The sequence below is a fragment of the Triturus cristatus genome, chromosome 2_1 (assembly GCF_964204655.1).
Source record: "Triturus cristatus chromosome 2_1, aTriCri1.1, whole genome shotgun sequence".
Classification (NCBI taxonomy): Eukaryota; Metazoa; Chordata; class Amphibia; order Caudata; family Salamandridae; genus Triturus; species Triturus cristatus.
In genome coordinates, this window is record NC_140581.1 from 461893406 (window position 1) to 461908519 (window position 15114).

General features: G+C 56.2%; 1 protein-coding gene across 1 annotated transcript in view; it reads left to right on the forward strand.

Annotated features, from left to right (window-relative positions):
• The window catches only part of LOC146865476 (uncharacterized), a 55208-nt gene that overhangs the window by 25978 nt on the left and 14116 nt on the right, over window positions 1-15114 (forward strand). Inside the window, exon 2 of the mRNA XM_085640152.1 lies at window positions 10730-10907. Within this exon, the coding sequence (XP_085496278.1) occupies window positions 10730-10907 (178 nt within the window). The remainder of the gene's footprint in view (window positions 1-10729; window positions 10908-15114) is intronic.

Genomic DNA, 15114 nt, shown 5'->3' on the forward strand with positions numbered 1-15114 from the left:
GCACTCCTCACACTGCTGCACGCCACACACTGCTGCACGCCACACACTGCTGCACGCCACACACTGCTGCACGCCGCACACTGCTGCACGCCGCACACTGCTACACGAAACACTGCTGCACGCCTCACACTGCTGCATGCCTCACTGCGGCACACCTCACACTTCTGCACGCCTCACACTGCTGCACGCCTCACACTGCTGCATGCCGCACACTGCTGCACACTGCACACTGCTGCACGCCGCACACTGCTGCACGCCGCACACTGCTGCATGCCGCACACTGCTACATGAAACACTGCTGCACGCCGCACACTGCTGCACGCCTCACACTGCTGCACGCCTCACACTGCTGCATGCCTTACACTGCTGCACACCTCACACTGCTGCACGCCTCACACTGCTGCACGCCACACACTGCTCCACGCCACACACTGCTGCACGCCACACACTGCTGCACGCCTCACACTGCTGCACGCCTCACACTGCTGCATGCCTCACACTGCTGCACGCCTCACACTGCTGCACGCCTCACACTTCTGCATGCCTCACACTTCTGCACGCCTCACACTGCTGCACGCCGCACACTGCTTCATGCCGCACACTGCTGCATGCCGCACACTGCTGCACGCTGCACTCTGCTGCACACTGCTGCACGCCACACACTGCTGCACGCCACACACTGCTGCATGCCTCACACTGCTGCACGCCGCACACTGCTGCACGCCACACACTGATGCACGCCACACACTGATGCACGCCACACACTGCTGCACGCCACACACTGCTGCACGCCACACACTGCTGCACGCCTCACACTGCTGCATGCGGTGGCACGCCACACACTGCTGCACGCCACACACTGCTGCACGCCACACACTGCTGCACGCCGCACACTGCTGCACGCCGCACACTGTTGCACGCCACACACTGCTGCATGCCGCACACTGCTGCACGCCACACACTGCTGCACACTGCTGCATTACTCACTGCTGCATGCTGCACGACACTGCTGCACGCAGCACACTGCTGCACGCAGCACACTGCTGGACGCCGCACACTGCTGCACGCCGCTGCACGCCACACAGTGCTGCATGCCTCACACTGCTACACGAAACACTGCTGCATGCCACACACTGCTGCACGCCGCACACTGCTGCACACCACACACTGCTGCACGCCGCACACTGCTTTTATGCGAGTTTATGCTACTGACATTGTAAATGACAATGCCTTTTATTTGTTTTAAAACCAAAACATAAATTAAAGGCATTGTAATTTTACAATGCCAATAGCTCAAACTCTTATAAATGCGAGACCTATTGCATTGCAAATGCTTGTTCTGATGATGCATCAGTAAACTCATCAAAGGTGAAAGTTGCTATGCACAGTTGTTAAGGTCAATGGCCTCTCTAGTAGTTCTTCTCTTTATATTGTCCTGTAATGATGACGGGATAACCCATTGTTTATAAAACTGCTGGATTCCAATAACAAAATCGTATGTACACATGCCAGGAAAATTGTTTGTAAACTTCCTATGCAATTGAAATCCTTTACAACCTTCTCTATAAAGAGTAGAGAAGGCAAAAGGTGTTTGTACTAAAGAGTGCTGTGAGTGAGCAACTCAATTGCACTAAAATCAGCTTAATCTTTGAAATTGATTCATGTTTAATGTGGATCAATTCTGTTTATTAAAGACATATCAGTTCAATGACATACACAGCTAGTTGCCTACAACCTAGGAGGCTGGCAGCGTAACGTAAGGCAGTTGAATCCTAAATAACAAAGCGATCCACCGACAACCCTGAGGCCAGCAGCTTTGCTTAGGCATTTTGAAGTTAAACGTAAAATAATCAAACAACAACGCCCCTCCATTCCTTCTCCTTCCATATAAGTAGCTAAGTGGTCAGTAATGTTGGTATCTTAAAGTAGCAAGGTTTTCAGATGTATATATTGTGATGTGTAACATCAGGTTAGGGCCTAACTATTCGTACGGGCAGTTTCAGGGATCAGGCGTAGCAGCCTCAGGTAGGCTGGGTATGTCAGCTCATGGAATTCAGGAAAGAGAATGTGAATGAAAGGCGCCCATAGATTGAAGTAGGAGAAGTGTTTTGGGTCAATCAATAGGGACAATTTCTCCATACCTAGGATAAACCACAGCTTGTGGAGGCAAGAGGTATAATCGGGAAGCTTGTCAGCAGTCACCGGGTAAACTGCCCACAGGGCCAAAGCCATTTGCCTCTATCTCATAGAGTGGAGCGGGTAGGTCAGGGGATTAGGAAGCCCAAGTATAGGGTAGACAGGGAACCTCTGGATTGAAGTACTGAAGGCGTGGTCAATGTCAGTCAGGATTTGATCTCAGTAACAAGTTAATTTTGGGCATTGCCATAGAAGGTGGAGTAATGTTCCTGTGTCCCCAAACCCCCGCCAACTTTCCTTCGAACGTGCGTGTTCCATGCCTGGAGCCTCGCTGGTGTCAAATACCAATATGACACAATTTTGTATGCAGTCTCTGTGCTTGCCATATTATGTGTTGTGTTTGGGGTTCTGTAGTAGATGTCTTCCCATTCTTTGGAAGAAAGTTTTCTACCCAGCTCAGCATTTCATCTCAGCTGCCCCTTAAATTTAGTCAGTGGAAACCCTTTACCAAGTAGGGCATAAAGTTGTGTAATAAGGCGTTTATCGTCTGTCTTAAGGAGGACCCACTTTTTGAAAGGAGTCAGGGGCCTTCCTTCATACAGCCTAATTTCGGGTTGCATCATCCAAGTTGTATTTGAAAGTACTGTATGCGGTCTATTTCTTTCAGGGAGTAATCAGATTTCAGCTGTTCAAAGGGGATGATCCCTTGGGTGTCAAAGAAGCATCCAATGCTTTTACATCTAGCATCCCGCCAGTGCCGAAACCCTTCCTGCGTATCCCTGGGGGTAAAGTTTGGAATATCCAAAATCAGAGTCATGGGGTAGGGGAAGGTCATCAAGCCTGGCCTAATTGCTATAGAGTCCCATACTTTGAATGCAGAGTCAGTCATTGGTGGGGAGTAGAGGCCCCAAGCTCTATGCTTGCGAGGAAGCCAGGCTTCCTCCCATATGTTGGAGCCCTCAACAGCTTAGTCCAGAAAAGACAAGTGCTTTTCAGAAAGCGGTCAATTCCATTCCACCAGGAATCTGAGTTGTGAGGTGTGGTAGTAGCACAGTAGCATGGGTACTGCCATCCCTTCTCTTGAGTTGGGTGATAGAATAGGTGTTTATGAAGGTGGGTTTCTTCCCATCCCACAGACATTTGTTAATTTCCAACTGGTGGCAATGGAGAGGGTGGTGTGATGGGGTTAAAGGGAGGTTGCGAAATAGATAGAGAATGTGTGGCTGTGGCAGCATTGTCATTTCAACCACTGCTATTATGCCCATCTAGGAGAGGGGGAGGCAGCTCCATGTGGACAAATCTCCATGTATTTGTGAGGTGAGGGTGGCATAATTGGTAGCTACGGTCTTAGGGAGTGTTGGACAGGCCACACGAAGGGCTTGCTCCCTCCCCGCACGACGGGGCCCGAGCTCCGGCCCACCAGGCATAACCCACGAAAAGCACCTGTACCCCGTCTCCCGACGGATCTTCTGCCCTCGGACCTCTACTCATCACGGGGCCCAGCCCCACCGGCTCCCCCGGCCGGTTCAAGCCGCCATCTTGGGCCCTGCACCACGAGGCCGCGTGGCCTCGCCCCGACCCTAACCCCGGGCCTGACCGGCCCCGACATCCCGGCACCACCATCCACCCAGGAGGTGAGCGGACCACTTGGCAGGTCAATGGGAGGACGAAGTGTCAAGAGCTCTTCCCCCGCCAGGTGCCGATCGCCTCCAGCTCCCCCAGGCGCTGGCTCCACCCCCTGCTGGGTGTCTGGACACCTTCATCCCGGGCCCTCCGACCTCCAAGTGCGAGGGTCCGGACATCAAAGAGCGCCTGCCCTATAACTGGGGCAACTCCGGAGCAGGAAGGCAGTTGTATCCTGGAGTCGAGAGACACCGAGAGAACTCAGCCTTGACGGACTACTGGCGCGGCCGTAGCCCGCTCTTGTGAACCATCGTCCTGCCTGCTGGCGCTGCCGCGGCCTTCCTCAACATCCATCCTCGTCGGGACCTGCTGGCGCTGCCGCGGCCCGTTGTAACGACCATCCTCACCGGGACCTGCTGGCGCTGCCGCGGACCGTACATCGACCATCTTTCCGGGACCTGCTGGCGCTGCCGCGGACCGTGTCCCGACCATCTCGACCGGGACCTGCTGGCGCTGCCGCGGCCCGTACCAACTAAACCACCAAGCTCGAGGATTGTGAGCTAGTCATCATCTCATCCGAACTACCTGACTGGTAAACAGACTGTCCCGCTCCCCCTTACCCTGCATTGAGAGACTTGAATCGAGGGGACCCCTGAATCCAGACCTCCTTGTACCATTCAACCGTACCTTAAGAAGTGCTTATAAAGAACACTGAACCTTATCCGTGTGTGGTATCTGTCTGTGGGGGGGAAGTTACTTGTCTGTACGATCGCTGGAGACGGCTCTCCCCGGAGACCTCTCCTCCTGACCCCGGCCGACCCTCCCGGTCCGTCTACCCTTTCTAACATTGGTGGCAGCGGTGGGATCCGAATCAACGCGTAATCGTACAGAGAGTAGCTCACCCCACGACAAAAACACGATGTCAGCCAAAGATAGCAGCTCCACCGAGAAATTCCAAATGGATAAGTTAGAAGAATACAACCACCGCGAACTGAGACAATTCTGCATAGAACTTGGCATTGCTACCACCGGCCTGAGTACCAAGGATGACCTAAAGCACGCCCTAGAGTCGTGGACAGAAACTGGGGTCGCCGGACCCTCCGACCAAAGCAGCATCACACCAGAGGGGAACGCCACGGCTCCCGAGGAGCGGGGAATGGGCCTCTCGCAGGAGGAGATCCGAGAAAGAGAAAGAACCAGATTGCACGAGTTGGAAATGGCACGACTCAAGATGGATGGGGAACTCAAGTTAGCTGAACAGAAACTCAACCTCGAGCATATGCGGCTCCGAGAAGAACGAGAAGAGAAGCAGAGACAGAGAGAGCTGGAGGAGAAAAAAATAACGCTCGAGCACGAGCGCCAACTAGCGGAGATAGAACTTCGGAAACAGAATAAAGAACTGGGGGTGCCTGAGCGACCACACACCCCGGGGCCAATCGAGAAAAAAGTCCACATCCCCAAGGATGTTGTCCGCGAGTATGTCCGAGAAGATGACATACAACAGTGGTTTAAAGCCTACGAGATCGCCATGACCTCCCACCGGATCGACCGGAGTGATTGGGGAGCCGGACTTTGGGGGAGGTTTGTCAACGAGGGTCGCGATGCCCTACTGCAGCTCCCAGATCACCAAATGTCGTCCTACGACCACATGAAGGCTGCCCTCCTCACCCGCTAGGGCCTCACACCCGAGATGTACCGCCAGAGGTTCAGAGATTGCACCCGGATCCCAGGTACAACTTGGGTAGAATATGTGAACTATTTTAGCCGTGCCTTCGAGGGTTGGATCAAGGGGAGCCATGTCACCACCTACGAACAACTCTTTAACCTTATGGTATGGGAGCACCTGTCGAACAACTGTTTCGTCGAGCTCAGGCAGCACCTCCTCGACAGTAAGCTGACTGACCCCCGGCAGCTCGCCGCCGAAGCTGACCGATGGGAAAGCACCCGAGTGGGCCGGAGGGGGCCACACGAACAGAACAGAAGCAACCCAGGCCAGCACCGTCCTCAGGGAGGAGGAGGGGGCCAGGGGCGAGGGAGAGACGCCTTGCCAGCAACACCCGTGGCCAGCACCCCGCCTCCGGCCGACCGGGGCAACCCCCCGTGGCGTCCTGGGTTCCGAGCCAACGTCACGTGCCACCGATGCCAGCGAGTCGGCCACTACGCCAATGACCCGAGCTGCCCGCAGAACCAAACACCCAAGCCCCGCCAGGTAGCTGCCGCCGCCCTGGGGGAAGAGCGATTATCGGGGGAACCAGAAGAGTATGAGCCGGCCCAGCAAGAGTGGGAACCGGCCGCCATGGTCCTGGCGTGCTTAGGGGGAAGAGACATGGTCCCACGGGCTCCCCTACCCGCTAACACCAGGAAATACGGTCAGTGGGTGACCATTAATGGACAGCGAGCCGAGGCCTTGCGTGACACAGGCGCCAGTGTGACGGCCGTCCGCTGTCACCTGGTGAAGCCCGAGCAGATCCTGCCGAACATTCTCTGCCCCGTCCGCTCGGCAGACAACTCTGAGAGTATGTGTCAAATGGCCTGCGTCCCGTTCGAATGGGGAGGGGTCTCCGGCCTGTTGAAGGTGACGGTCCGGGACGATGCCCCCGTGGACTGCCTCCTGGGGAATGACCTCGAGAGTTCCCCGTGGGCCACCGTTGAGAGAAGAGAGCACCTGGGGATGCTGGGCCTCCCGGACTGGGCCTGCGTAACCACCCGGTCCATGGCCGCCCGTGCCGTCCCCCGATCAGAAGAACCGGAATGGCCAGCACCTCCGCCCCCGGTCGCCCCAGTAGAAGACAACGACGAGGCGAGCCTCCCAGACCCGACGACCGAAGGGGACGCGCAACCCCAGAACCTTCCTGACCTGGCTCAGTGGCGTCAAGAAGGGGGGCCCACCCAAGAACAGTTCCGCCAGGAACAAAAGACCTGTCCCTCCCTCGAGGGACTCCGCCAACAAGCCAGCGCCCAGAACGCAGGGGACTCCACCGGAACTCACTGGGTCTTCTGGGATAACGACCTGCTATACAGCGAGCAAAGAATCGCCGAGCTGGGGGCCGGTCGAGTACTGGTGGTACCTCTCTGCTTCAGAGACTTTCTGCTCAACCTGGCCCACGATGTCCCCCTGGCTGGACACCTGGGCCAGGACAAAACGTACAGCCGCCTAGTGACCCACTTTTTCTGGCCGAAAATGAGGAACGACGTCCTGAACCACTGCCGATCTTGCCCCACATGCCAAGCCAGCGGGAAGAGTGGTCGGAAGCTGAAAGCCCCTCTGCAACCCTTCCCTGTGGTCACCACCCCGTTCGAGAGGGTGGGGATAGACATTGTGGGGCCTCTGGACCCCCGCACGGCACAAGGACACAGGTTCATCTTAGTACTGGTGGACCATGCCACCCGCTACCCCGAGGCGGTGCCCCTACGGACCGTGACAGCTCCGGTGGTTGGCCGGGCCCTAATGGGGATCTTCTCCCGGGTAGGCTTCCCCCGAGAAGTTGTCAGCGACCGAGGCACGAACTTTATATCCAAATACATGAAGTCCCTCTGGCAACAATGCGGGGTCACCTACAGATTCACGACCCCCTATCACCCCCAAGGGAACGGACTAGTGGAGCGTTTTAACCGCACTCTCAAGGGGATGATTGGGGGATTGGAAGAGCCCCTCCGTCGCCAGTGGGATGTACTACTCCCGTGCCTCCTCTTCGCCTACCGAGAAGTTCCCCAGAAGTCCCTCGGTTTTAGCCCTTTCGAACTCCTGTACGGGCCCCCTGTGCGAGGGCCCCTCAGCCTAGTAAAAGAAGGTTGGGAGATGGCCCCCCTAAAGACCCCTCCAGACGTCTTCAAATACCTCCTGGCCCTACGCAATCAGACCCGGCGCTTCAGAGAGATGGCCAAGGCGAACCTCGAGGCCAGCCAGGAGGACATGAAGAGGTGGTATGATCACAATGCCTCCTCCGTTGAGTTCGAGCCTGGACAACAAGTATGGGTGATGTCCCCCACCGAACCATGTGCCTTGCAAGATAAGTGGACGGGGCCCTTCAAAGTGGTCGAGCGCAAAAGCCCCGTCACTTACCTCATCGACCTGGAGACCTCCTGGAACCCCCTTCGGGTCCTCCACACCAACCGACTCAAACCACACTTTGTGCGCTCAGAACTCAGCCTCCTGATGGCTACGGACAGTGGGGCAGAGGAAGACTCCGAACCCCTCCCGGATCTTCTGAAGACTCAGGAGAATGACGGCTCCGTGGACGGGGTCCGGCTCTCTGACGCCCTCACTTCGGAGCAACGCCAGGGCTGCCGGAACCTCCTGCTGCAGTTCGCTACCCTGTTCTCCCTCACCCCCGGGGTCACCCCTTGGTGTTTGCACGACGTGGACACCGGGGACAGTCCCCCTGTCCGACACCGGGCCTACCACGTACCAGATCGGGTACGGGCCTGCATACAGGAGGAAGTGGCCAAGATGCTCACAATCGGGGTCATCGAGCCCTCGGACAGTCCCTGGGCCAGTCCGGTTGTATTGGTCCCCAAAGCCGCTGCCCCCGGCACCGCACCTGAACTGAGATTCTGCGTCGACTACCGGGGCTTGAACGCTGTCACCCGGACCGACGCTCATCCGATCCCCCGAGCAGACGAGCTGATCGACCGGCTGGGGGCCGCCCGCTACCTCAGTATCTTCGACCTAACAGCGGGCTACTGGCAGATCGGCCTCACACCCAGGGCTCAGGAACGGTCAGCCTTCTCTACCCCCGATGGCCACTATCAATTCAAGGTCATGCCCTTCGGCATGAAGAATGCCCCCGCCACGTTTCAACGCCTCGTGAACCAGGTCTTGGCGGGGCTCGAAGAGTTCAGCGCTGCCTACCTGGACGATATCGCTGTATACAGCCGCCACTGGCCCGACCACCTCCGTCACCTCCAAGAGGTCCTACAGGCCCTCCAGCGGGCCGGCCTCACAATTAAGGCCGGCAAGTGCCAAATTGGCCAAGGGTCTGTGACCTACCTTGGGCACCAAGTGGGAAGCGGGCTGGTGGCCCCGCTACAACTTAAGATTGCTGCCATCCAGTCCTGGCAGCCCCCCGTCACCCAGACCGAGGTCCGAGCCTTCTTGGGGCTCACCGGCTACTACCGGCGGTTCGTGAAGGACTACGGCAGCATCGTGGGGCCCCTCACGGGTCTCACGTCCAAGAACCAACCGAAGCGGATTAACTGGACCCCCGATTGTCAAGCGGCCTTCGAGAAGCTGAAGGCCGCCCTGTGCACCGCCCCTGTGCTCCAGGCCCCCGATTACAGTCGGGAATTCGTGGTACAGACCGAAGCCTCCGACCACGGCATCGGAGCCGTCCTTTCTCAGTTAAACCCCGAAGGTCATGACCAGCCGGTGGCCTTCATCAGTCGACGTCTCCTGGCCCGAGAACAGCGCTGGAGCACCATCGAGAGGGAGGCCTTCGCAGTGGTGTGGGCCCTCAAAAAGCACCGGCCCTATCTCTTCGGTACCCACTTCCGGGTACAAACCGACCATCGACCCCTGCAGTGGCTGATGCAGATGCGGGGGGAGAACCCAAAACTCTTGCGCTGGTCCATTTCCCTGCAGGGAATGGACTTCACTGTGGAGCACCGACCAGGCCAAGACCACGCCAACGCGGATGGCCTGTCCCGCTTTTTCCGCCTCGACGAAGAGAGTCCCCAAGGAGATGGGTGACTCTCCCCGCCTTCAGCTGGGGGGGACGCATGTTGGACAGGCCACACGAAGGGCTTGCTCCCTCCCCGCACGACGGGGCCCGAGCTCCGGCCCACCAGGCATAACCCACGAAAAGCACCTGTACCCCGTCTCCCGACGGATCTTCTGCCCTCGGACCTCTACTCATCACGGGGCCCAGCCCCACCGGCTCCCCCGGCCGGTTCAAGCCGCCATCTTGGGCCCTGCACCACGAGGCCGCGTGGCCTCGCCCCGACCCTAACCCCGGGCCTGACCGGCCCCGACATCCCGGCACCACCATCCACCCAGGAGGTGAGCGGACCACTTGGCAGGTCAATGGGAGGACGAAGTGTCAAGAGCTCTTCCCCCGCCAGGTGCCGATCGCCTCCAGCTCCCCCAGGCGCTGGCTCCACCCCCTGCTGGGTGTCTGGACACCTTCATCCCGGGCCCTCCGACCTCCAAGTGCGAGGGTCCGGACATCAAAGAGCGCCTGCCCTATAACTGGGGCAACTCCGGAGCAGGAAGGCAGTTGTATCCTGGAGTCGAGAGACACCGAGAGAACTCAGCCTTGACGGACTACTGGTGCGGCCGTAGCCCGCTCTTGTGAACCATCGTCCTGCCTGCTGGCGCTGCCGCGGCCTTCTGCAACATCCATCCTCGTCGGGACCTGCTGGCGCTGCCGCGGCCCGTTGTAACGACCATCCTCACCGGGACCTGCTGGCGCTGCCGCGGACCGTACATCGACCATCTTTCCGGGACCTGCTGGCGCTGCCGCGGACCGTGTCCCGACCATCTCGACCGGGACCTGCTGGCGCTGCCGCGGCCCGTACCAACTAAACCACCAAGCTCGAGGATTGTGAGCTAGTCATCATCTCATCCGAACTACCTGACTGGTAAACAGACTGTCCCGCTCCCCCTTACCCTGCATTGAGAGACTTGAATCGAGGGGACCCCTGAGTCCAGACCTCCTTGTACCATTCAACCGTACCTTAAGAAGTGCTTATAAAGAACACTGAACCTTATCCGTGTGTGGTATCTGTCTGTGGGGGGGAAGTTACTTGTCTGTACGATCGCTGGAGACGGCTCTCCCCGGAGACCTCTCCTCCTGACCCCGGCCGACCCTCCCGGTCCGTCTACCCTTTCTAACAGGGAGAGTCCGGGCCAGCTTGATACTGGAGTCAGTTGCCCATTCAAAAGGGAACATGGAGCATAGCTGTGCCTCATGAGGTGAGGTAACAAAGACATTCAGTACCTGGGAGTTCTACATATTTACTTTAAATCCAGAGACCTCACGAAAAGCTTGGAGCTCCGTTACGAGTGCGAGGAGAAAGGTCATAGGGTCAGTGATGGACAAAATTACATCATCTGCATAAAGGCTGATAAGGTGGTGGTATCTGCCAAAGAGAATCGAACAGACAGCCGGATTGCCCCAAGCCAATGTGCCAGGGGCTCCATGTACAAGGCAAAAAGGAGGGGGGACAGGGGACACCCCTGTTGTGTAACCCACTGGATGGGGAAGGGCAGGCATGTTACCCCATCGTTTCTCACAGAAGCTTGCAGGGCACGTTAGATGCACCTGCAAAATAAGTTACCAAGGCCAAATTGTTGTAACGTTACAAACCGGTATGGCCAGTGTACTCAATCAAATGCCTTTTTGGTGCCGTTGGAGAGATCTTTGGGCCTTATCTAAAAGATGCAGGAGGCATTTGGTATTGTCACCACACTGGCGGGTGGGAATAAAGACTGCTTGATCTGGCTCAATCAGGCGTTAGTGAGTTGAGGCGATGGGCTCTAGTCCGTCGGAGTCCCAATCTGGGAGGGAAGTGAGTGTGACATTGTGTAAATAACTTGAGGGATCTCCGCTGGAACCATCAGAGGTTGCATATAGAGAACCTTAGAGAGTCTGTAATGCTGACACTATTTGGAAATCATTGCAAGCCTACTTTGATGGGCTGGTTCGGATCACCTTAATTGACCCAGAGTGAATTTTGGCCCAAAGGTGTTGAACTAACATGCATCCACAGGGATTATTACTCCCCAAATAAAATGTATGTTTCAAGCGCACCATTGCATATTCTGCTCTATCAAGATCTAAGCTTGTGAGGAGTAGCCATGCTTTTTCAAGTTCCCTCCATTCCCTGGGTGCGCAGTCCTTTTGTGTGTAGTCTTGAGTTCTGAGACTGTCCATTCCAGGCTCTGCCTATTGACTTGTCGACAGCGGTTATTTGCCACGGTGATAACTATGAGCTCCCTGTTGGAAGGCGTTCCCCGGGAAGGCTGCGGAATGCGTTCCCGACCACCCGGAGGCCCACCTTACCCAGAGTTAGGCCGAGCAAGAGCAGGGAGGCCCTTCCTGGAAGGGTCTCGTACCTAGGATCGCACACGCTGCGCTTACTCTCTCTTCGGATAGAGGGACACCACACAGTAATTCGTTGTAAGACAAGATGCTTTTATCGGTAGTTGTCAGGGATCTTTATGATCCGGCAGGCAGGTGCAGAATTAATGCCACAAGCGGCAGCGATCTCGTGAGGAGGGAAAGGGTAGCGGGACAGTCTTTGGATCAGTGTCTCTGCGAGATATCCGGCGCACAGCTCTCAATCCTCGAGCTGAGGGGATGTTGCTTCTCTCGGCAATCTCTGCCGTTTCTCTTGGAGGAGCGGGCCGCGAGTCACTCAGCAGGCACCGGAGGGTCGTAGTTCGGGGAGCCGCGACGGCGTCAGCAGGGCTCAGATGGTTCAGAGTTCGGGGAGCCGCGACGGCGTCAGCAGGGCTCAGATGGTTCAGAGTTCAGGGAGCCGCGACGGCGTCAGCAGGGCTCAGATGGTTCAGAGTTCGGGGAGCCGCGACGGCGTCAGCAGGGCTCAGATGGTTCAGAGTTCGGGGAGCCGCGACAGCGTCAGCAGGGCTCAGATGGTTCAGAGTTCGGGTAGCGTTCTTCTGTTCGGTGAGCGATCGAGCCGCGACCAGGTCAGCAGGCTCTCGTCAGTCCAGGTCTTCTCTGTTCCCGTCCCTTCAGCACCCCTTGTTATACTTCCCCTCCTCTTTGAAGTCCGGAGTCCTCGCGGAGAGGGGTCTGGTGCCTGGGGGGCGGTGTGACAGGGTTTCCTGTCGCTCGGCCCTTTGATCTGTTCAGGTGGGTCTGGGAGGGACTCCAGACACCCAGCAGGCGAGGCCCCGCTCACCGGGGGCCTGGTGGTCGATCGAAACCTCCCTCGGGGGAGAGACCAGAGGTGTGACAGGGTCGGCGCCTCTCGGTCTGGTTTGGGGGGGGTTTCGCTCTCCCTCGGCCGGGCATGCGTGTTGGGGATCTGGTCGGCCCTCGGGATGCTAGCCCACGGGAGCCGGAAGGCCGTGTCCACGAGGTTCGGCGTGGTTGTAGAGTAACTTGCTGGTCGGGAGGGCCCACGCCACGAGGCCGGTCTCACACTCCCCCATCACTACTAGCTTCAAAGCTCCCCAGATGGAGGCCAGATATGTCTCCCATGTATCATTAGTGTGAAGATAGCCTGCGATCACCTTGCAAAGGGAAACTATTGTGGACTGAGACTGAAGCAGGGAGTCTTTAAGCTTTAAGCTGCCAACGGGAAGTCCAGGGGTGGCTGAAGTCAAGGCATAACACAAGGAATAGGGGAGCATGGTCAGATAATGACCGGGGAGCAATTAATGTGTCTGATATTAGGGTTTGTATGGCCAGGGTTGCTAGAAAATGATCGATACAGGCATATGTTTTGGGTGCCATGAAGTAAGATGTGTCGTCTCTGGAAGTGGAATGCAGTTGTCAGACATCTTGCAGCCCACAATCCTATAGCCAATATAGGCGCAGGGCTGAGAAGGGCCGGTCGGAGCACTGACCTGAGCGGTCCATGTCAGTATCCATAACTAACTTCATATAGCTACTGATCAGAAGGGAAGCATCAGGGAAGCGGTGCACAGGTGCTAGGGCACTAGTTGTAACTGACTCCTGGTGTCCATTGAGCACATAGATATTGATACGGGTGAAATGGAAGGTACCTACCCTAAGTCTACATGCTAAAAGGCGTCCCTTGACTTCAGCTATTTTAGATAGTATTTCCGCATAGTATCCTATTGAAAAGGAAATCACTACCCCACATTTTTTGGTGGGGCCTGAGCACCAGAGCTGTCGTGGGAACCGTTGGGACTGCATTCTAGGGACATCTTTGGAAATTAGGTGGGTTTTCTGTAAGAGGCATATGTCACTGCCTGATTGCTCTAGAAGGGATAGGACAGCTGATCATTTAATGGGATTGTTGAGGCCTCAGACATTGAGGCCTGTCATCTTAAGGTCCAGGAAAGCAAGGATGAAGGGCAGTGCATGGGGAATACTCCCAGATCCGGGCGAAGGGACATGGAATAGTGGAGCGGCCCAACAGTGTGCAGACCAGCATAGTGTGTCTTAGAATGCCACAAGTAGACCAGGAAAGCAGAAGGAGTGAAACCCAACAAAGAACATCCCCTAATAACCAATAGAACAGAACTATAAACTTCAGAAGTCCAATGTTTTGGAATGCCGTGCTCGGGTTGGTGCCTGCCCCGCCACCGCAGGCCATTTGAGATATAAGGTGGCCCAGACTAGTGGGAAGATGACCATGCTTGGGCACTTACCGCTGGCAGGGAGAGTCCCAAGAAGTGGCACCTCTGGAGCCCAAGGCTAAGCATGCTATCACCGCTTGTCATTCCAGAGCCCACTCATCAGGCCCAGGGAAGGAGTGTTCCCTGTATCTGCTTACCCATGACAATGCATGGGTCTGTGACTCCCTAGGGGAGCCAGGAGTAGAGTGAAGAGAGGGATCCTCTGGAAGGCCAAGTGCGCTGCGGAAATCCATGAGCGATTTGAGTTGGTGAGTTGATTATCCCATTGATAGACCAGTCTAATGGGATGTCCCCAGCTGTATGACACCTTCTTGGAGTGCAAATAGTTAGTTTCAGGTTTGACGTCCCTGCAACGTTGAAGGGTGCGGTGGGAGATGGCTTGAAAAAGTCTGAAGGTGTGGCCATGAAACAGGTTAGGTTCTTGCTTTCTGAAGAATATCCTCTTTGGTCTGAAAGTCATGTACACAGGTGAGAATGTCTGCATGTCTGCCATTGGGTCCTCCAGGGTGGCTGACTCTGTGTACTCTATCCAGATGCAGGTCAGCATTGGCTTCCCAGTCCAGGAAATATTGTAACAGCGCCTGAGTGTGTTCTCGGATATCTGAGCCCTCTGATCCAGTGGGGACCGTGCGTAGGCGAATGTTGTTGTGGTGGGACCAGTTTTCTAGATCCTCTACTTGGGCCTTGAGGTCGTGGTGTTCGTGGAGGCAGATGAACTCCTGGTGCAACTGTTCCACTTCTTCCCCTCATGTAGTTTCATTATCTTCCAGGAAGGAACTCAATCACTTACTGAGGTCAAGTCATGTTGCAGTTCTTTCATATCCAGTGCAAGGTTTTTCTTGAGGTTATGGATGTCTGATTTCGGAGAGTCAAAAAGAGTGGTCAAGAAGGCCCATGTCACTGGGGCCAAGTCTGATTCAGATGATCCTTTGGGATCAGTCTGTGACAGGGGCTGTAGGTTGGAGGCAGAGTCCCTAACAGGAGCTGGAGTGTTGGGGGTGAACATCTCTCAGCCTGACTTGTCAAGTTTACTTTTAGCCCCAGCCGTATTTGGAGGC